The 16,468-nt window shown below is 43.8% G+C and overlaps 1 protein-coding gene across 2 annotated transcripts in view; it reads left to right on the plus strand.

Moving 5' to 3' along the window:
• Nucleotides 1-16,468, plus strand: part of LOC115193654 (attractin-like protein 1) — a 341,916-nt gene that overhangs the window by 87,625 nt on the left and 237,823 nt on the right. Inside the window, exons 11-15 of one of the 2 annotated variants that reach the window (XM_029752515.1) lie at nt 355-439; nt 599-810; nt 11,054-11,172; nt 11,392-11,508; nt 11,674-11,806. In XM_029752515.1, coding sequence (XP_029608375.1) covers nt 355-439; nt 599-810; nt 11,054-11,172; nt 11,392-11,508; nt 11,674-11,806 — 666 coding nt within the window. The remainder of the gene's footprint in view (nt 1-354; nt 440-598; nt 811-11,053; nt 11,173-11,391; nt 11,509-11,673; nt 11,807-16,468) is intronic. The other variant, XM_029752516.1, reaches the window with a different exon arrangement.

A 16,468-nucleotide genomic window follows, 5' to 3' on the forward strand; every position in this document is an offset into this window, starting at 1 on the left:
AGGTAATGGACCTGGAGCTGGGTTAATTGCTGAATTAAAAAGCATGTAACAGAGAGAGCCTGGCAGATTGGGTGGGCTGCAGAGAACAAATGCCAAGGAGCTCAGATTACCAGGCTACAGAGCATTAGAGGCCTTAAATATACAGCTCATTCTGCGCTCCTGGGGGTTTTCAGTCACGGTTGCTTGGGTGATAGTATGAGCAGGGTGTGGCGGGTCACAGTGGCGGTATAATTTCTTGGTATAGCGGTTGAGTGCTTGACCCTACACAAGTTTTTGAAAAGTACTTCTTATATGTCAAATGTTCCTACTGATACCAAACCTGTAGCCTGATCTCTATGTGCATGTTTTTTTCAGCTTGTGATGAATGGAAAGTCCTGCCCAGACCAGATCTCCACCGTGACGTCAACCGCTTTGGCCACACCTCTGTCGTCAGCAATGGGTCAGTCACTTGCATCCAGTATATTGCCCCTCCGTTACTTGGTATTTGTAGTTTTTTATCTCAGTTTTCTTTCATCAGTTTCCTCAGTGTTCCCTGGTAATGATGTGTACTCTGAGTATTTCCGTCCGGCCTAATCTCTGTGTTGTGTTCTCTCCCCAGGTCTATGTATGTGTTTGGAGGTTTCTCTGGTGTGCTGCTGAATGACGTGCTGGTCTACACCCCTCCCAGCTGCAAGGCCTTCAGTGAGGAGCAGCGCTGTGCCAACGCCGGCCCTGGCATCCGCTGTGTCTGGCTTAGGGACCACTGTGTCCCCTGGGACACCAGCCATGCCAACGGCAGCTTGGCCGTTCCCTTCTGCCCTCCACGCACCAGTACGTGTTGTATGACATTGCCCTCGTCACCATTTTGAGTTTACATACCTAGCAATACTTACCCTGGAAATTAGGATGGCAACAATTTACTAAAGTTTGTAGCCTCCACGATGATTCCATCCACACCTGGATATGTGTGTTCACATGTTTTTATCTGTATATTTCTCAGGGGGAGGGATGATTTCGCCTCCCTCTCTGGTAGTTCAAATCAAAATCAAATTTTATTTGTGACATGCTTCGTAGACAACAGTTGTAGACTAGCAGTGAAATACTTACTTATGGATCATTTCCCAACAATGCAGAGTTAAAGATAAAATAGAAATAGTGGCACGAGGAATAAATACATAGTGAATAATAAATGCACTTAATGACTATAAATAACATGGCTATATACAGGGAGTAGAAAATAACATGGCATTTAGAAGTCTAATGGCTTGGGGGTAGAAGCTGTTCAGGGTTGTGTTGGTTCCAGACTTGGTGCATTGTTACCGCTTGCCGTGTGATAGCAGAGAGAAAGTCTGTTTTGGGTGGCTGGAGTTTTTTTAACCATTTTTGGGGGCTTCCTCTGACACCGCCTGGTATAGAGGCCCTGGATGGAAGGGAGTTTGGCCCCAGTAATGTACTGGGCTGTATGCACTACCTCTATAGCACCTTGCGTGGTGATGCCGCCTGTCAAGAAGCTCTCGACGGTGCAGCTGTAGAACTTTTTGAGGATCTGAGGGCCCATGCCAAATCTTTGTAGTCAATGAACAGTATTCTCACATAGGTGTTCCTTTTGTCAAAGTGTGAAAGGGCCGTGTGAAGTGTAATAGAGAATGCGTCATCTGTGGAACTGTTGGGGTGGTACATTTGAGTGGTTCCAGGGTGTCTGGGATGATAGTGTTGATGTGAGCCATGAACCACCTTATAAACGATTTCATAGCTACAAATCAAATCGCGTGGTCACATACACGTGTTTAGCAGATGTTATAGCAGGTGTAGCGAAATGCTTGTGCTTCTAGTTCCGACTAGGGTTGGAAAGGGTCGGAAATTTTCCATGGGAAGTTAAGTCCTGGAATTTTGCTTAAATTCATCAAAAACAATTGCTTACAACAGTGAATCTTTTTTGTGTGATACACATAAGGCAGTTCTAAGTCTTGTGGCATATTTTGGTTAAACTATCCCCAATTCAATGGAATCACATGTGCAGTGCACTCTTCCATCACATGTACAGCTGATTCTCAATATCTTGCACACTAATGAGATGCTATTGAGCCCACACTACACTGTCTCTGAGCCAAGGACTACATGCTTTCTGGTAAGTTTTGATTACAATACTGGCTGGGGTGAATAGTAGTGGCCTACTATTCACCCTAGCAGACAATTTCTGCTAGTTAGTTTTTTCTGCCATTTATCTGTACAAGGAATTGAATGTGTTTTTTTTTTTTTTTTTTTAAATGTTCCTTCTAAACTTTACAGGAAAATGTGTGGAGACATTTCACTGCAGCTAATGTAGAAGGAAACGCTGTGTACATTCGCAAATACTATGCAAAAGCTTCTGTGAAGAATGCAACAAAGATGCAGAATCATCTGGCCAAGTGCATAAAGTTCCCTCAGCGCTCACAACAAGCAACCTCTGACAAAAGTCCCTCTACTTCTATTCGAGGTGAAAATGATGAATCAGACACCTTATCGATAGCAACAGCTCATGGTCCTCCTGGAATCACTCAATGGAGGAACGTAGTCAGAGAAATGCTGATGAATGTTTTGCTCGAGCTGTGTATGCAACTGATTCACCTCTGATGCTCACAGGCAATGTGTAATGGAAGAGATTTCTGAATGTTCTTTGCCCAGCATACACCCCTCCAACCAGACATGCTTTATCTACTCTTTTTCTGGATGCAGAGTTCAACAGAGGTCAAGTGAAGGTCAAGCAAATCATAGAGAAAGCAGACTGTATTGCAATCATCTCTGATGAGTGGTTGAATGTTCGTGGGCAAGGAATAATTAACTACATCATCTCCACCCCTCAACTAGTATTCTACAAGAGCACAGATACAAGGGACAACAGACACACCGGTCTCTACATTGCAGATGAGCTGAAGGCAGTCATCAATGACCTTGGACCACAGGAGGTATTTCCACTGGTTAGAGACAATTCTGCGAACATGACGGCTGCTTGGTCTAAAGTGGAGGAGTCCTACCCTCACATCACACCCATTGGCTGTGCTGCTCATGCATTGAATCTGCTCCTCAAGGACATCATGGCACTTAAAACAATGTATACACTCTACAAGAGAGCCAGGGAAATGGTTAGGTATGTGAAGGGTCATCAAGTTATAGCTGCAATCTACCTCACCAAGCAAAGTGAGAAGAATAAGAGCATCACATTGAAGCTGCCCAGCAACAACCGTTGGGGTGGTGTTGTCATCATATTTGACAGTCTCCTGGAGGGGAAGGAGTCTCTCCAAGAAATCAGTCTGCCGATATGGACATGCCCATCAAGAGGATCCTCCTGGATGATGTATTTTGGGAGAGAGTGTTCAGCAGCCTGAAACTCCTGAAACCTATAGCAGTAACCATAGCACGGATTGAGGGAGACAATGCCATCCTGTCTGATGTTCAGACTCTGCTTGCAGATGTAAGAGAAGAAATCCGTACTGCCCTGCCCATTTCACTGTTGCTCCAAGCAGAGGAAACTGCAGTTCTGAAATACATCAAAAAGCATGAAGACTTCTGCCTGAAGCCCATACACACCGCAGCGTACATGTTGGGCCCCAAGTATGCTGGCAAGAGCATCCTGTCTGGTGCAGAGATCAACAAGGCCTATGGTATCATCACTACCGTGTCTCGCACCTTGGCCTGGATGAGGGAAAGGTTCTTGGCAGTCTGGCGAAGTACACCTCTAAGCAAGGGCTTTGGGATGGAGATGCAATATGGCAGTTGTGCCAACATATCTCATCAGCCAGCTGGTGAAAAGGACTTTGTGGATCTGAGGCTCTTTCCCCTGTTGCCTCCATCATCATCAAATCAAAGTTTATTTGTCACATGCGCCGAATACAACAGGTGTAGTAGACCTTACAGTGAAATGCTTACTTACAGGCTCTAACCAATAGTGCAAAAAAGGTGTTAGGTGAACAATAGGTAAGTAAAGAAATAAAACAACAGTAAAAAGACAGGCTATATACAGTAGCGAGGCTATAAAAGTAGCGAGGCTACATACAGACACCGGTTAGTCAGGCTGATTGAGGTAGTATGTACATGGGGGGGGCACACAATGCAAATAGTCCGGGTAGCCATTTGGTTACCTGTTCAGGAGTCTTATGGCTTAGGGGTAAAAACTGTTGAGAAGCCAATTTGTCCTAGACTTGGCACTCCGGTACCGCTTGCCATGCGGTAGTAGAGAGAACAGTCTATGACTGGGGTGGCTGGGGTCTTTGACAATTTTTAGGGCCTTCCTCTGACACTGCCTGGTGTAGAGGTCCTGGATGGCAGGCAGCTTAGCCCCAGTGATGTACTGGGCCGTACGCACTACCCTCTGTAGTGCCTTGCGGTCAGAGGCCGAGCAATTGCCGCACCAGGCAGTGATGCAACCAGTCAGGATGCTCTCGATGTTGCAGCTGTAGAACCTTTTGAGGATCTCAGGCCTCATGCCAAATCTTTTTATTTTCCTGAGGGGGAAATAGGCTTTGTCGTGCCCTCTTCACGACTGTCTTGGTGTGTTTGGACCATTCTAGTTTGTTGTTGATGTGGACACGAGGAACTTGAAGCTCTCAACCTGCTCCACTACAGCCCCGTCGATGAGAATGGGGGCGTGCTCGGTCCTCCTTTTCCTGTAGTCCACAATCATCTCCTTTGTCTTGGCTACGTTGAGGGATAGGTTGTTATTCTGGCACCACACGGCCAGGTCTCTGACCTCCTCCCTATAGGCTGTCTCGTCTTTGTCTGTGATCAGGCCTACCACTGTTGTGTCGTCTGCAAACTTAATGATGGTGTTGGAGTCGTGCCACGCCATGCAGGGTGGGTGAACAGGGAGTACATGAGGGGACTGAGCAAGCACCCCTGTCGGCTACGGAGAGCGGGATCACACAGTCGTCCGGAACAGCTGATGCTCTCATGCATGCCTCAGTGTTGCTTGCCTCGAAGCGAGCATAGAAGTGATACAGCTTGTCTGTTAGGCTCGTGTCACTGGGCAGCTCGCAGCTGTGCTTCTCTTTGTAGTCTGTAATAGTTTGCAAGCCCTGCCACATAAGACGTGCGTCGGAGCCGGTGTAGTATGATTCAATCTTAGTCCTGTATTGATGCTTTGCCTGTTTTGATGGTTCATCGCAGGGCTTGGCAGGATTTCTTGTAAGCATCCGGGTTAGAGTAAAGCACCTTGAATGCGGCAGCTCTACCCTTTAACTCAGTGCGAATGTTGCCTGTAATCTATGGCTTCTGCTTGAGGTATGTACGTACAGTCACTGTGGGGATGACGTCCTCGATGCACTTATTGATAAAGCCAGTGACTGATGTGGTGTACTCCTCAATGCCATCAGAAGAATCCCGGAACATGTTCCAGACTGTGATAGCAAAACAGTCCTGTAGTTTAGCATCTGCTTCATCTGACCACTTTTTTATTGACCCGAGTCACTGGTGCTTCCTGCTTTAATTTTTGCTTGTAAGCAGGAATCAGGAGGATGGAGTTGTGGTCGAATTTACCAAATGGAGGGCGAGGGAGAGCTTTGTACGTGTCTCTGTGTGGAGTACAGGTGATCTAGAATTTTTTCCCCTCTGGTTGCACATTTAACATGTTGATAGAGATTTGATAGAACTGATTTAAGTTTCCCTGCATTAAAGTCTCCGGCCACTAGGAGTGCCTTCTCTGGGTGAGTGGTTTCCTATTTGCTTATTTCCTTATACAGCTGACTGAGTGCGGTCTTAGTGCCAGCATCTGTCTGTGGTGGTAAATAAACAGCCACAAAAAGTATAGCTGAAAACTCTCTCTAGGCAAGTAGTGTGGCCTGCAATTTATCACAATATACTCTACTTCATGCGAGCACAATCAGAGACTTCCTTAGATTTCGTGCACCAGCTATTGTTTACAAATATGCACAGACCGCCCCCCTCGTCTTACCGGAGTGTGCTGTTCTATCTTGCTGGTGCAGCGTATATCCCGCTAGCTGAATATCCATGTTGTCATTCAGCCACGATTCCGTGAAACATAGGATATTACAGTTTTTGATGTCCCGTTGGTAGGATATTCGTGATCGTACCTCGTCTAATTTATTGTCCAATGATTGCACGCTGGCGAGTAGTATTTACGGTAATGGCAGCTTTCCCAGTCGCCTTCTCCGGGTCCTGACCAGGCATCCGGCTCTTTGTCCTCTGTACCTGCGTCGCTTCCTCTTGCAAATAACGGGGATGTCGGCCCTGTAGGGTGTTTGGAGAATGTCTTGTGCGTCGTCTTTGTTGTAGAAAAAATATTTGTCTAATCCGAGGTGAGTGATCGCTGTCCTGATATCCAGAAGCTCTTTTTTTTGCCGTAAGATACGGTTGCAGAAACATTATGTACAAAATAAGTTACAAATAATGCAAAAAAACCCACATAATAGCACAGTTGGTTGGGCGCCCGTAAAACTGCTGCCATTTCTTCTGGCACCATTTTTAAAATATCCAAATCCCACCAACATCAGCCGCCTCAGAGCGCAACTGGTCCTTGTTTGGGAACACACACACCAAAGCACACAACAGGCTGACTGATACAAGGGTTGAAAAATTGGTGGCCATCAAAGGCTTTTTGAGCCTGACAACGAGCCATCCTCAACAAAGTCGGAAAGTGACAGTGAAGATGAGGCCTCAGAGTCTGATGTTCAAGAGGTGGACATTGAGGAGGTCCACGGAGAAGACATGGAAGCCCGAGAGGAAGACAACCAAAGCTTTAGTTTCTAGACTATCATTTTACAGATGTATGTTGAAAATGTTTTCGGGAGATGCGATGGATCATTGGGGATCATTCAACATTCCCTTTCTTTTGTTGTTCAGGGAAAACATCCAATGTGAAGAGTCAACTCATTTAATTGAAGTTCAATTTGTAAATATATTTTTTTATTTTCATTTCTATTGGAATGATTTAATTATTTGCAATTGTCTACTTATGTTAAGGTAAAATGTTTGTTTCTGTCTCCATATGTTATGGTAAATATATCCAATGCAAAAAACATCTACATTTAAATGATATTAATTTGCATATATTTCCGTCAATTCCCATATATTCCCGTTAATTCCGACGGAAAGTTTCCACCTCTGAGTTTTCCCCAAAATGTGCTACCCTAGTTCCGACAGTGCAGCAATATCTAACCATTTCACAACATGTACCCAATACACATAAATCCAATAAAGGAATGGAATTAAGAATATATAATTATATGGGCGAGCAATGTCAGAGTGGCATAGACTAAGATACTGTAGAATAGTATAGAATATGGTATATACATGTAAGATGAGGAATGCAAGATGTCTAAACATTATTTAAAGTGGCCAATGATTTCAAGTCTGTATGTAGGCAGCAGCCTCTCTGTGTTAGTGATGGCTGTTTAACAGTCTGATGGCTTTGAGATAGAAGCTGTTTTTCAGTCTCTGTCCCAGCTTTGATATACCTGTACTGACCTTGCCTTCTGGATAATAGCGGGGTGACCATGCAGTGGCTCAGGTGGTTGCTTTCTTTGATCTTTTTGGCCTTCCTGTGACATTGGGTGTGAGCACTAGGGCGATAGTCATTTAGACAGGTTACCTTGACGATCTTGGGCACAGGGTCTATGGTGGTCTGCTTGAAGCATAGGTATTAAAGACTGGGTCAGGGATTGGTTGAAAATGTCAGTGAAGACGCTTGCCAGGTGGTCAGCGCAGTACACATCCTGGTAATTTGTCTGGCCTTGCGGCCCTTAACCTGTTTAAAGGTCTTTCTCACATCGGCTACGTAGAGTGTGATTACACAGTCGTCCGGAACAGCTTGTTCTCTCACACATAGTTCAGTGTGGTTTGCTTCGAAGCAAGACATTTAGCTCGTATAGTAGGCTCGTGTCACTGGGCAGCTAGTGGCTGGGTTTACCTTTGTAACCCGAGATAGTTTGCAAGCCCTGCCACATCCGATGAGTGTCTGCCGGTGAAGTAGGATTGTAAGGGGTCCTGTATTGAAGCTTTTCCTGTTTGATGGTTCGTCGAATGGTGTAGCGGGATTTCTTATAAGCGTCCGGATTAGTGTCCCTCTCCTTGAAAGCGGCAGCTCTAGCCTTTAGTACTGGACAGTTTTGTGACATCAAATGGACTTTGGTGGTCAAGATGTGTTGGTATTTGTACTGTTGGCGCACAAGCCATGACAGGGAGACATAGTAGAGTGGTAACGCGCGTTCAAGCAGTTGCTGCCGACGCCACTTGGGTACACTGCAGCATCCACCAAGAGGCTCTTGCTGCCAAGGGAATGCCTGACAGCTTGAAAGACGTTTTGGACACCACAGTGAAAATGGTTAACTTTCTTAAAGCAAGGCCCCTGAACACTCGTGTATTTTCTGCATTATGTAGCGACCATGTAACGCTTTTACAACATACAGAATTGCGCTGGTTATAAAGGGGCAAAGTATTGGCAAGTTTTTTTTTAATTGAGAGACAAGCTTAAAGTTTTCTTTACTGATCATAATTTTCACTTGTCTGACCGCTTGCATGATGACTAGTTTCTCACATGACTGGCCTATCTGGGTGATGTTTTTTCTCGCCTGAATGATCTGAATCTAGGATTACAGGGACTCTCCTCAACTATATTCAATGTGCGGGACAAAATTGAGGCTATGATTAAGAAGTTGGAGGTCATCTCTGTCTGCATTATCAAGGACATTACACAGGTCTTGTATGATTTTGTTTTGTGCAAATTAACTCAGGCTTACGGACAATGTCAAATATATAATACAAATAATATAGCGAAGCACCTGAGTGAGTTGGGTGCACAATTACGCAGGTACTTTCCCGAAACGGATGACACAAACAACTGGATTCGTTATCCTTTTCATGCCCTGCCTCCAGTCCACTTACCAATATCTGAACAAGAGAGCCTCATCGAAATTGCAACAAGCGGTTCTGTGAAAATTTAATTTAATCAGAGGCCACTGCCAGATTTCTAGATAGGGCAGTGCTCAGATTATCCTGCCTTGGCAAATTGCACTGTTAAGACGCTGATGCCCTTTGCAACCACGCACCTATGTGAGTGGATTCTCGGCCCTCACTAGCATGACAACTAAATACAGGCACAGGCTGTGTGTGGGAAATGATTTAAGACTGAGACTCTCTCCAATACAACCCAAAATTGCAGAGTTATGTGCATCCTTTCAAGCACACCCTTCTCATTAACCCGTGGTGAGTTATTCACAATTTTCAATTAACAAATAAGGTTTTATACGTAAGATGGCTAAATAAAGTGCAAAGTTATTGATTATTATTTGTGCCCTGGTCCTATAAGAGCTCTTTGTCACTTCTCACGGGTTGTGACAAAAACTCACACTTAGTCTTATGTTTAATAAATGTATGGGAACCACTGCTCTAGAACTAAGCAACAGCTCTAGTTGACATTCATGCAGTCAGCATGCCAATTTAACGCTCCCTCAAAACTTGACATCTGTGGCGTTGTGTAACACAACTGCACATATTAGAGTGGCCTTTTATTGTCCCCAGCACAAGGTGCACCTGTGTAAGGATCATGATGTTTAATCAGCTTATTTATATGCCACCCTGTCAGGTGGATAGATTATGTTGGCAATGGAGAAATGCTCACTAACAGGGATGTAAACACATTTTTGCACAACATTTGAGAGAAATATGATTATTGTGCATATGGGAAAAATTCTGGTGTCTTATTTCAGCTCATGAAACATGGGACCAACACTTTACATTTTGTGTTTATTTGTGGTCAGTGTAATCTACAGCTTTTTATGAGGTATTTTAACTCGGGTGAGCAGAACCTCGAAACTTCCTAAATATTGGAGATCGTGCACCAGACTTTGTTAACAAAGAGACACACACCTGCCCTTGAGTTTACGAGATGCTGTGGTTCTGTCCTGTGGATGCATAGAAAAACCAGCTAGATTTATATTAACCATGTCCCCGTTGAGCCACGACACTGAAGCACAGGATATTACAGATCTTCACGTCCAGTTGATAGGATAGTCTCGAATGGATCTCGTCCAGTTTGTTCTCCAGTGATTGTACGTTCGCCAATGGAACAGAGGGTAGAGGAGGTTTATTTACTCGTTGCCGTGCTTTCATTGAAGTAGAATTCTTCATCCAAATCTCTGTTCTGATTTCCAGGTGCTCTTTTCGGTCATAGGAAACAATGGCAGAAACATTATGTCTAAAAATAAATACACAAAATAACATAATTGGTCAGGAGCCCATAAAATGGATGCCACACATCCCAGCGCCGCTCTCTCTTTCCTGACTAATGGATACATGCTGTATAGTTGAGTCGTCCATGATGAAGCCAAATCACATTTCACATAAAACTCTGGTTCCTTACCTGTCTCTTGTACTGTATGAATCATCGTCCTCCAGGAAAGTAATAATAATTCTGTTTGATTTCTCTTAAAGCCTTTGTACATAATCGTGGGAACAAAAGGTCAGGACCAACACAATTATTCAATTCGGAGGCAATTACCATTATGCTGAAAATACACTGACACGGAAACACATGTATTGTGTTTTTATCTGTGAGCAAACCCGAGGTTAAGATCATAATCATAATTACAGGGCGTTTTTAGAGCGTTTTCACTGGTGAATTGGACCGGTGATTAATGAAATGACGTTTTAATTGATGACACATTATCACACTGTTTATCCTCTGTCCTTGTCTAATCGTTCAGTCAGTCATTTGTAGTTGGCTGCTGGCATGCAGGGTAAGTGGCTCTACAAGGGCCACTAGAAATGATAGGCATAGAGCTAGACCCATCTACCTTTCTGTTTTCTTGCTGATAAGGTGGTATTGCAGGGGACATTTGCGTGTCAAACCTATTTTATTTTTTTGATTGAGTCACTATGCTGTTTACTAGTATTGTTTCTCTGACTGTCCTCTGTCCTCAAGATTCCCTGTCTCGGCCCAGTCTCTGTTCTGCTATGGTCACCACTGATCTTGAACATGAACTCTCCTGCTGACTAGGTTCTCTAACTCTGTTCCCTTGTAAAACTGTCTGTATCGAGACTAACTTCCGTTGTTAAACTGTGTGTTGTTGCCCCCCCCCCCCAGACAGTGCAGCCGAGAGATGCTACAGGTTCTCCGACTGCGTCAGCTGCACAGCCAACACCAACGGCTGCCAGTGGTGTGAAGACAAGAAGTGCATCTCTGCCTCCAACAACTGCACTGTGGTGAGTCTGCCTACAGGAGGCGGAAGTGAAACGGCACAATCACAGCTAAAGCAGTCAATAAATTATACAGCATGAATAGTCAGGTAGCTTAAGCTTGCCTTCTCATACGTCACCACTTAACTGTTGTTGTAGCCAAGTCATTATTATCTCCCCTGCTTGGCTAACAGTGTCAGTTAGCCTAATGCTTGCCCCTGCTGTCTCCTCTATGTGTGTCTGTAGCTGACCCTGGAGCTAGCGCAGCAGCATAGAGGTCCTCTGTCCCTGGCCCCTCCCCCTTCCATGCTGTCTGATCACCAGCTCTCTGTGTGGAAGCAAGGGGCCAAGAGGATGGGACATGTGGGTATTCCATACTGTTGCAGGGGCTTTGCTATTAATGTCAAACCATCCTTTTCTGTTCTGCCAAAGCACAAATTGCAGCTTTACATTACCCCAATACTGTGAAGCAAATTCACTATAATAATAACAACATTGACGTTTGTTACTTGTATTCTTTCTTCCCAGTCTGTGAGGAACTTCACCAAATGCCATGTGAGGAATGAACAGATCTGCAGCAAGCTGGTCAACTGTAAGAGCTGCTCCCTCAACCTCAACTGTCAATGGGAGCTCCAGCAACAGGAGTGCCATGCCATCCCTGGTGAGAAAGAACACACACACGCAAATGTCTTCCAAAATCTCCAAACAAGCAAGAACTCAGCTGACTACCTGTTTGACAGCTATAAGCAAGTTTGATTGTTTGGAGAACTTGTGCCAATGTTTGATGCATTATTAACTAGGGCTGGGACTTGCCTGGGACCTCACAATACGATATTATCACAATACTTAGGTGCTGATACGATGCGTATTGCGGTTCTCACGATTCTAAACTCAGCAAATAAAGAAACGTCCTCTCACTGTCAACTGCGTTTATTTTCAGCAACAACTGAGACATAAACTGAACAAGTTCCACAGACATGTGACTAACAGAAATGGAATAATGTGTCCCTGAACAAAGGGGGGGTCCAAATCAAAAGTAACAGTCAGTATCTGGTGTGGCCACCAGCTGCATTAAGTACTGCAGTGCATCTCCTGCTCATGGACTGCACCAGATTTGCCGGTTCTTGCTGTGAGATGTTACCCCACCAAGGCACCTGCAAGTTCCCGGACATTTCTTGGGAGAATGGCCCTCACGCTCCGATCCAACAGGTCCCAGATGTGCTCAATGGGATTGAGATCCGGGCTCTTCGCTGGCCATGGCAGAACACTGACATTCCTGTCTTGCAGGAAATCATGCACAGAACTAGCAGTATGGCTGGTGACATTGTCATGCTGGAGGGTCATGTCAGGATGAGCCTGCAGGAAGGGTACTACGTGAGGGAAAGAGGATGTCTTCCCTGTAATGCAAAGCGTTGAGATTGCCTGCAATGACAACAAGCTCAGTCCGATGATGTCTTCCCTGTGTGTACACACACACACACACACACATTACCGGTCAAAAGTTTTAGCACACCTACTCATTCCAGTTTTTTTTTTCTTTATTTGCACTATTTTCTACATTGTAGAATAATAGTGAAGACATCAAAACGATGTATTAACACATGGAATCATGTAGTAACCAAATAGTGTTAATCAAATCAAACTATATTTTATATTTGAGATTCTTCAAAGTAGCCGCCCTTTGCCTAGATGACAGCTTTGCACAGTTTAGGTATTCTCTCAACCAGCTTCTTTAAAAAAAAAAAAAAACCTTTATTTAACTAGGCAAGTCAGTTAAGAACAAATTCTTATTTTCAATGACTGCCTAGGAATAGTGGGTTAACTGCCTTCTTCAGGGGCAGAACGACAGGTTTTTACATTGTCAGCTCAGGGATTAGATCTTGCAACCTTTCGGTTACTAGTCCAACGCTCTAACCACTAGGCAACCTGCCAGCTTCATGAGGTAGTCACCTGGAATGGTGTGCACAGGTGTGCCTTGTTAAAAGTTAATTTGTGGAATTTCTTTCCTTAATGCGTTTCAGACAATCCATTTTGTGACAAGGTCGGGATGGTATACAGAAGATAGCCCTATTTGGTAAAAAACAAAGTCCATATTATGGCAAGAACAGCTCAAATAAGCAAAGTAAAATGACAGTCCATCATTACTTTAAGACATGAAGGTAGGTCAATACAGAACATTTCAAGAACTTTGAAAGTTTCTTCAAGTGCAGTCACAAAAACCAGCAAAGCACTATGATGAAACTGGCTCTCATGAGGACTTCTACACGAATGGAAGACCCAGAGTTAGCTCTGCTACAGAGGATAAGTTCATTAGAGTTACCAGCATCAAATATTGCTGCCCAAATAAATTCTTCACAGAGTTCAGGTAAGACACAACTCAACATCAACTGTTCAGAGGAGACTGTGAATCAGGTCTTCATGGTCGAATTGCTGCAAAGAAACCACTACTAAAGGACACCAATAATAAGAAGAGACTTGCTTGGGCCAAGAAACACGAGCAATGGACATTAGACTGGTGGAAATTTGTCCTTTGGTCTGGAGTCCAAATTGGAAATTTTTGATTACAACCGCCGTGTCTTTGTGAGATGCGGTGTGGGTGAATGGATGATCTCCACATGTATAGTTGATGTCGGAAGTTTACATACACTTAGGTTGGAGTCATTAAAACTCGTTTTTCAACCACTCCACAAATTTATTGTTAACAAACTATAGTTTTGGCAAGTCGGTTAGGACATCTACTTTGTGCATAACACAAGTAATTTTTCCAACAATTGTTTACAGACAGATTATTTCACTTATAATTCACTGTATCATAATTCCAGTGGGTCAGAAGTTTACATACACTAAGTTGACTGTGCCTTTAAACAGCTTGTAAAATTCCAGAAAATGATGTCATTGCTTTAGAAGCTTCTGATAGGCTAATTGACATCATTTGAGTCAATTGGAGGTGTACCTGTGGATGTATTTGAAGGCCTACCTTCAAACTCAGTGCCTCTTTGCTTGACATCATTGGAAAATCAAAAGAAATCAGCTAAGACCTCAGAAAATAATTGTAGCCCTCCACAAGTCGGGTTTATCCTTGGAAGCAATTTCCAAATTCCTGAAGGTACCACGTTCATCTGTACAAACAATAGTACGCAAGTATAAACACCCTGGGACCACGCAGCCGTCATACCGCTCAGGAAGGAGATGCGTTCTGTCTCCTAGAGATGAACGTACTTTGGTGCGAAAAGAGCAAATCAATCCCAGAACAACAACAAAGGATCTTGTGAACATGCTGGAGGAAACGTGTACAAAAGTATCTATATCCACAGTAAAATGAGTCCTATATCGACATGACCTGAAGCTGCTCAGCAAGGAAGAAGCCACTGCTCCAAAACCGCCAATAAAAAAGCCAGTCTACGGTTTGCAATTGCACATGGGACAAAGATCATACTTTTTTGGAGAAATGTTCTCTGGTCTGTTGAAACAAAAATAGAACTGTTTGGCCGTAAAGACCATCGTTATGTTTGGAGGAAAAAGGGGGAGGCTTGCAAGCTGAAGAACACCATCCCAACCGTGAAACACGGGGGTGGCAGCATCATGTTATGGGGGTGCTTTGCTGCAGGAGGGACTGGTGCACTTAGCAAAATAGATGGCATCATGAGGCAGAAAAATTATGTAGATATATTGAAGCAACATCTCAAGACATCAGTCAGGAAGTTAAAGCTTGGTCGCAAATGGGTCTTCCAAATGGACAATGACCCCAAGCATACTTCCAAAGTTGTAGCAAAATGGCTTAAGGACAACAAAGTCAAGGTATTGGAGTGGCCATCACAAAGCCCTGACCTCAATCCTATAGAACATTTGTGGGTAGAACTAAAAAAGCATGTGCGAGCAAGGAAGCCTACAAACCTGACTCTGTTACTCCAGCTCTGTCAGGAGGAATGGACCATAATTCACCCAACTTATTGTGGGAAGCTTGTGGAAGGCTACCTGAAACATTTGACCCAAGTGAAACAATTTATAGGCAACGCTACCAAATACTAATTAAGTGTATGTAAACTTTTGGCCCACTGGGAATGGGATGAAATAAATAAAAGCTGAAATAAATCATTCTCTCTACTATTATTCTGACATTTCACATTCTTAAAATGAAGTGGTGATCCTAGCTGACCTAAGACAGGGAATTTATACGAGGATTAAATGTCAGGAATTGTGAAAAACTGAGTTTAAATGTATTTGGCTAAGGTGTATGTACACTTTTGACTTCAACTGTGTGTGTGAGGGGGGGGGGTATTTTTATTTATTTCACCTTAGTTGAACCAGGTAAGCTAGTTGAGAACTGCGACCTGGCCAAGATAAAGCAAAGTAGTGCGACACAAACAACAACACAGAGTCACACATGGAATAAACAAGCGTACAGTCAATAACACAATAGAAAAAAAGAAAGTCTATATACAGTGTGTGCAAATGGCGTGAGGTAAGGCAGTAAATAGGCCATAGTAGCAAAGTAATTACAATTAAGCAGATTAACACTGGAGTGATAGATGAGCAGATGATGATGTGCAAGTAGTGATACTGGTGTGCAAAAGAGCAGAAAAGTAAATAAAAACAATATGTGAATGAGGTAGGTAGATTGGGTGGGCGATTTACAGATGGACTATGTACAGCTGCATAACCGGTTAGCTGCTCAGATAGCTGATGTTTAAAGTTAGTGAGGGAAATGTAAGTCTCCAGCTTCAGATTTTTGCAATTCGTTCCAGTCACTGGCAGCAGAGAACTGGAAGGAAAGGCAGCTAAAGTAGGTGCTGGCTTTGGGGATGACCAGTGAGATTTACCTGCTGGTGCGCGTGCTACGGGTCGGTGTTGTTATTGACCAGTGAGCTGAGGTAAGGCGGAGCTTTACCTAGCATAGACTTATAGATGACCTGGAGCCAGTGGGTCTGGCGGCGAATATGTAGCGAGGGCCAGCCAACTAGAGCATACAGGTCATAGTGGTGGGTGGTATAAGGGGCTTTGGTAACAAAACGGATGGCACTGTGATAGACTGCATCCAGTTTGCTGAGTAGAGTCTTCCCTGTGGCTCAGTTGGTAGAGCATGGTGTTTGCAACGCCAGCAAGGTGTGTGCAACGCCAGGGTTGTGGGTTCGATTCCCACGGGGGGCCAGTACAAAAACAAAATGCATGAAATTAAATGAAATGTATGCATTCACTACTGTAAGTCGCTCTGGATAAGAGCATCTGCTAAATGACTAAAATGTAAATGTAAAATGTAGAGTATTGGAAGCTATTCTGTAGTTGACATCGCCGAAGTCGAGGATTGGTAGGATAGTCAGTTTTA

Source organism: Salmo trutta, chromosome 5 (assembly GCF_901001165.1).
Source record: "Salmo trutta chromosome 5, fSalTru1.1, whole genome shotgun sequence".
Classification (NCBI taxonomy): Eukaryota; Metazoa; Chordata; class Actinopteri; order Salmoniformes; family Salmonidae; genus Salmo; species Salmo trutta.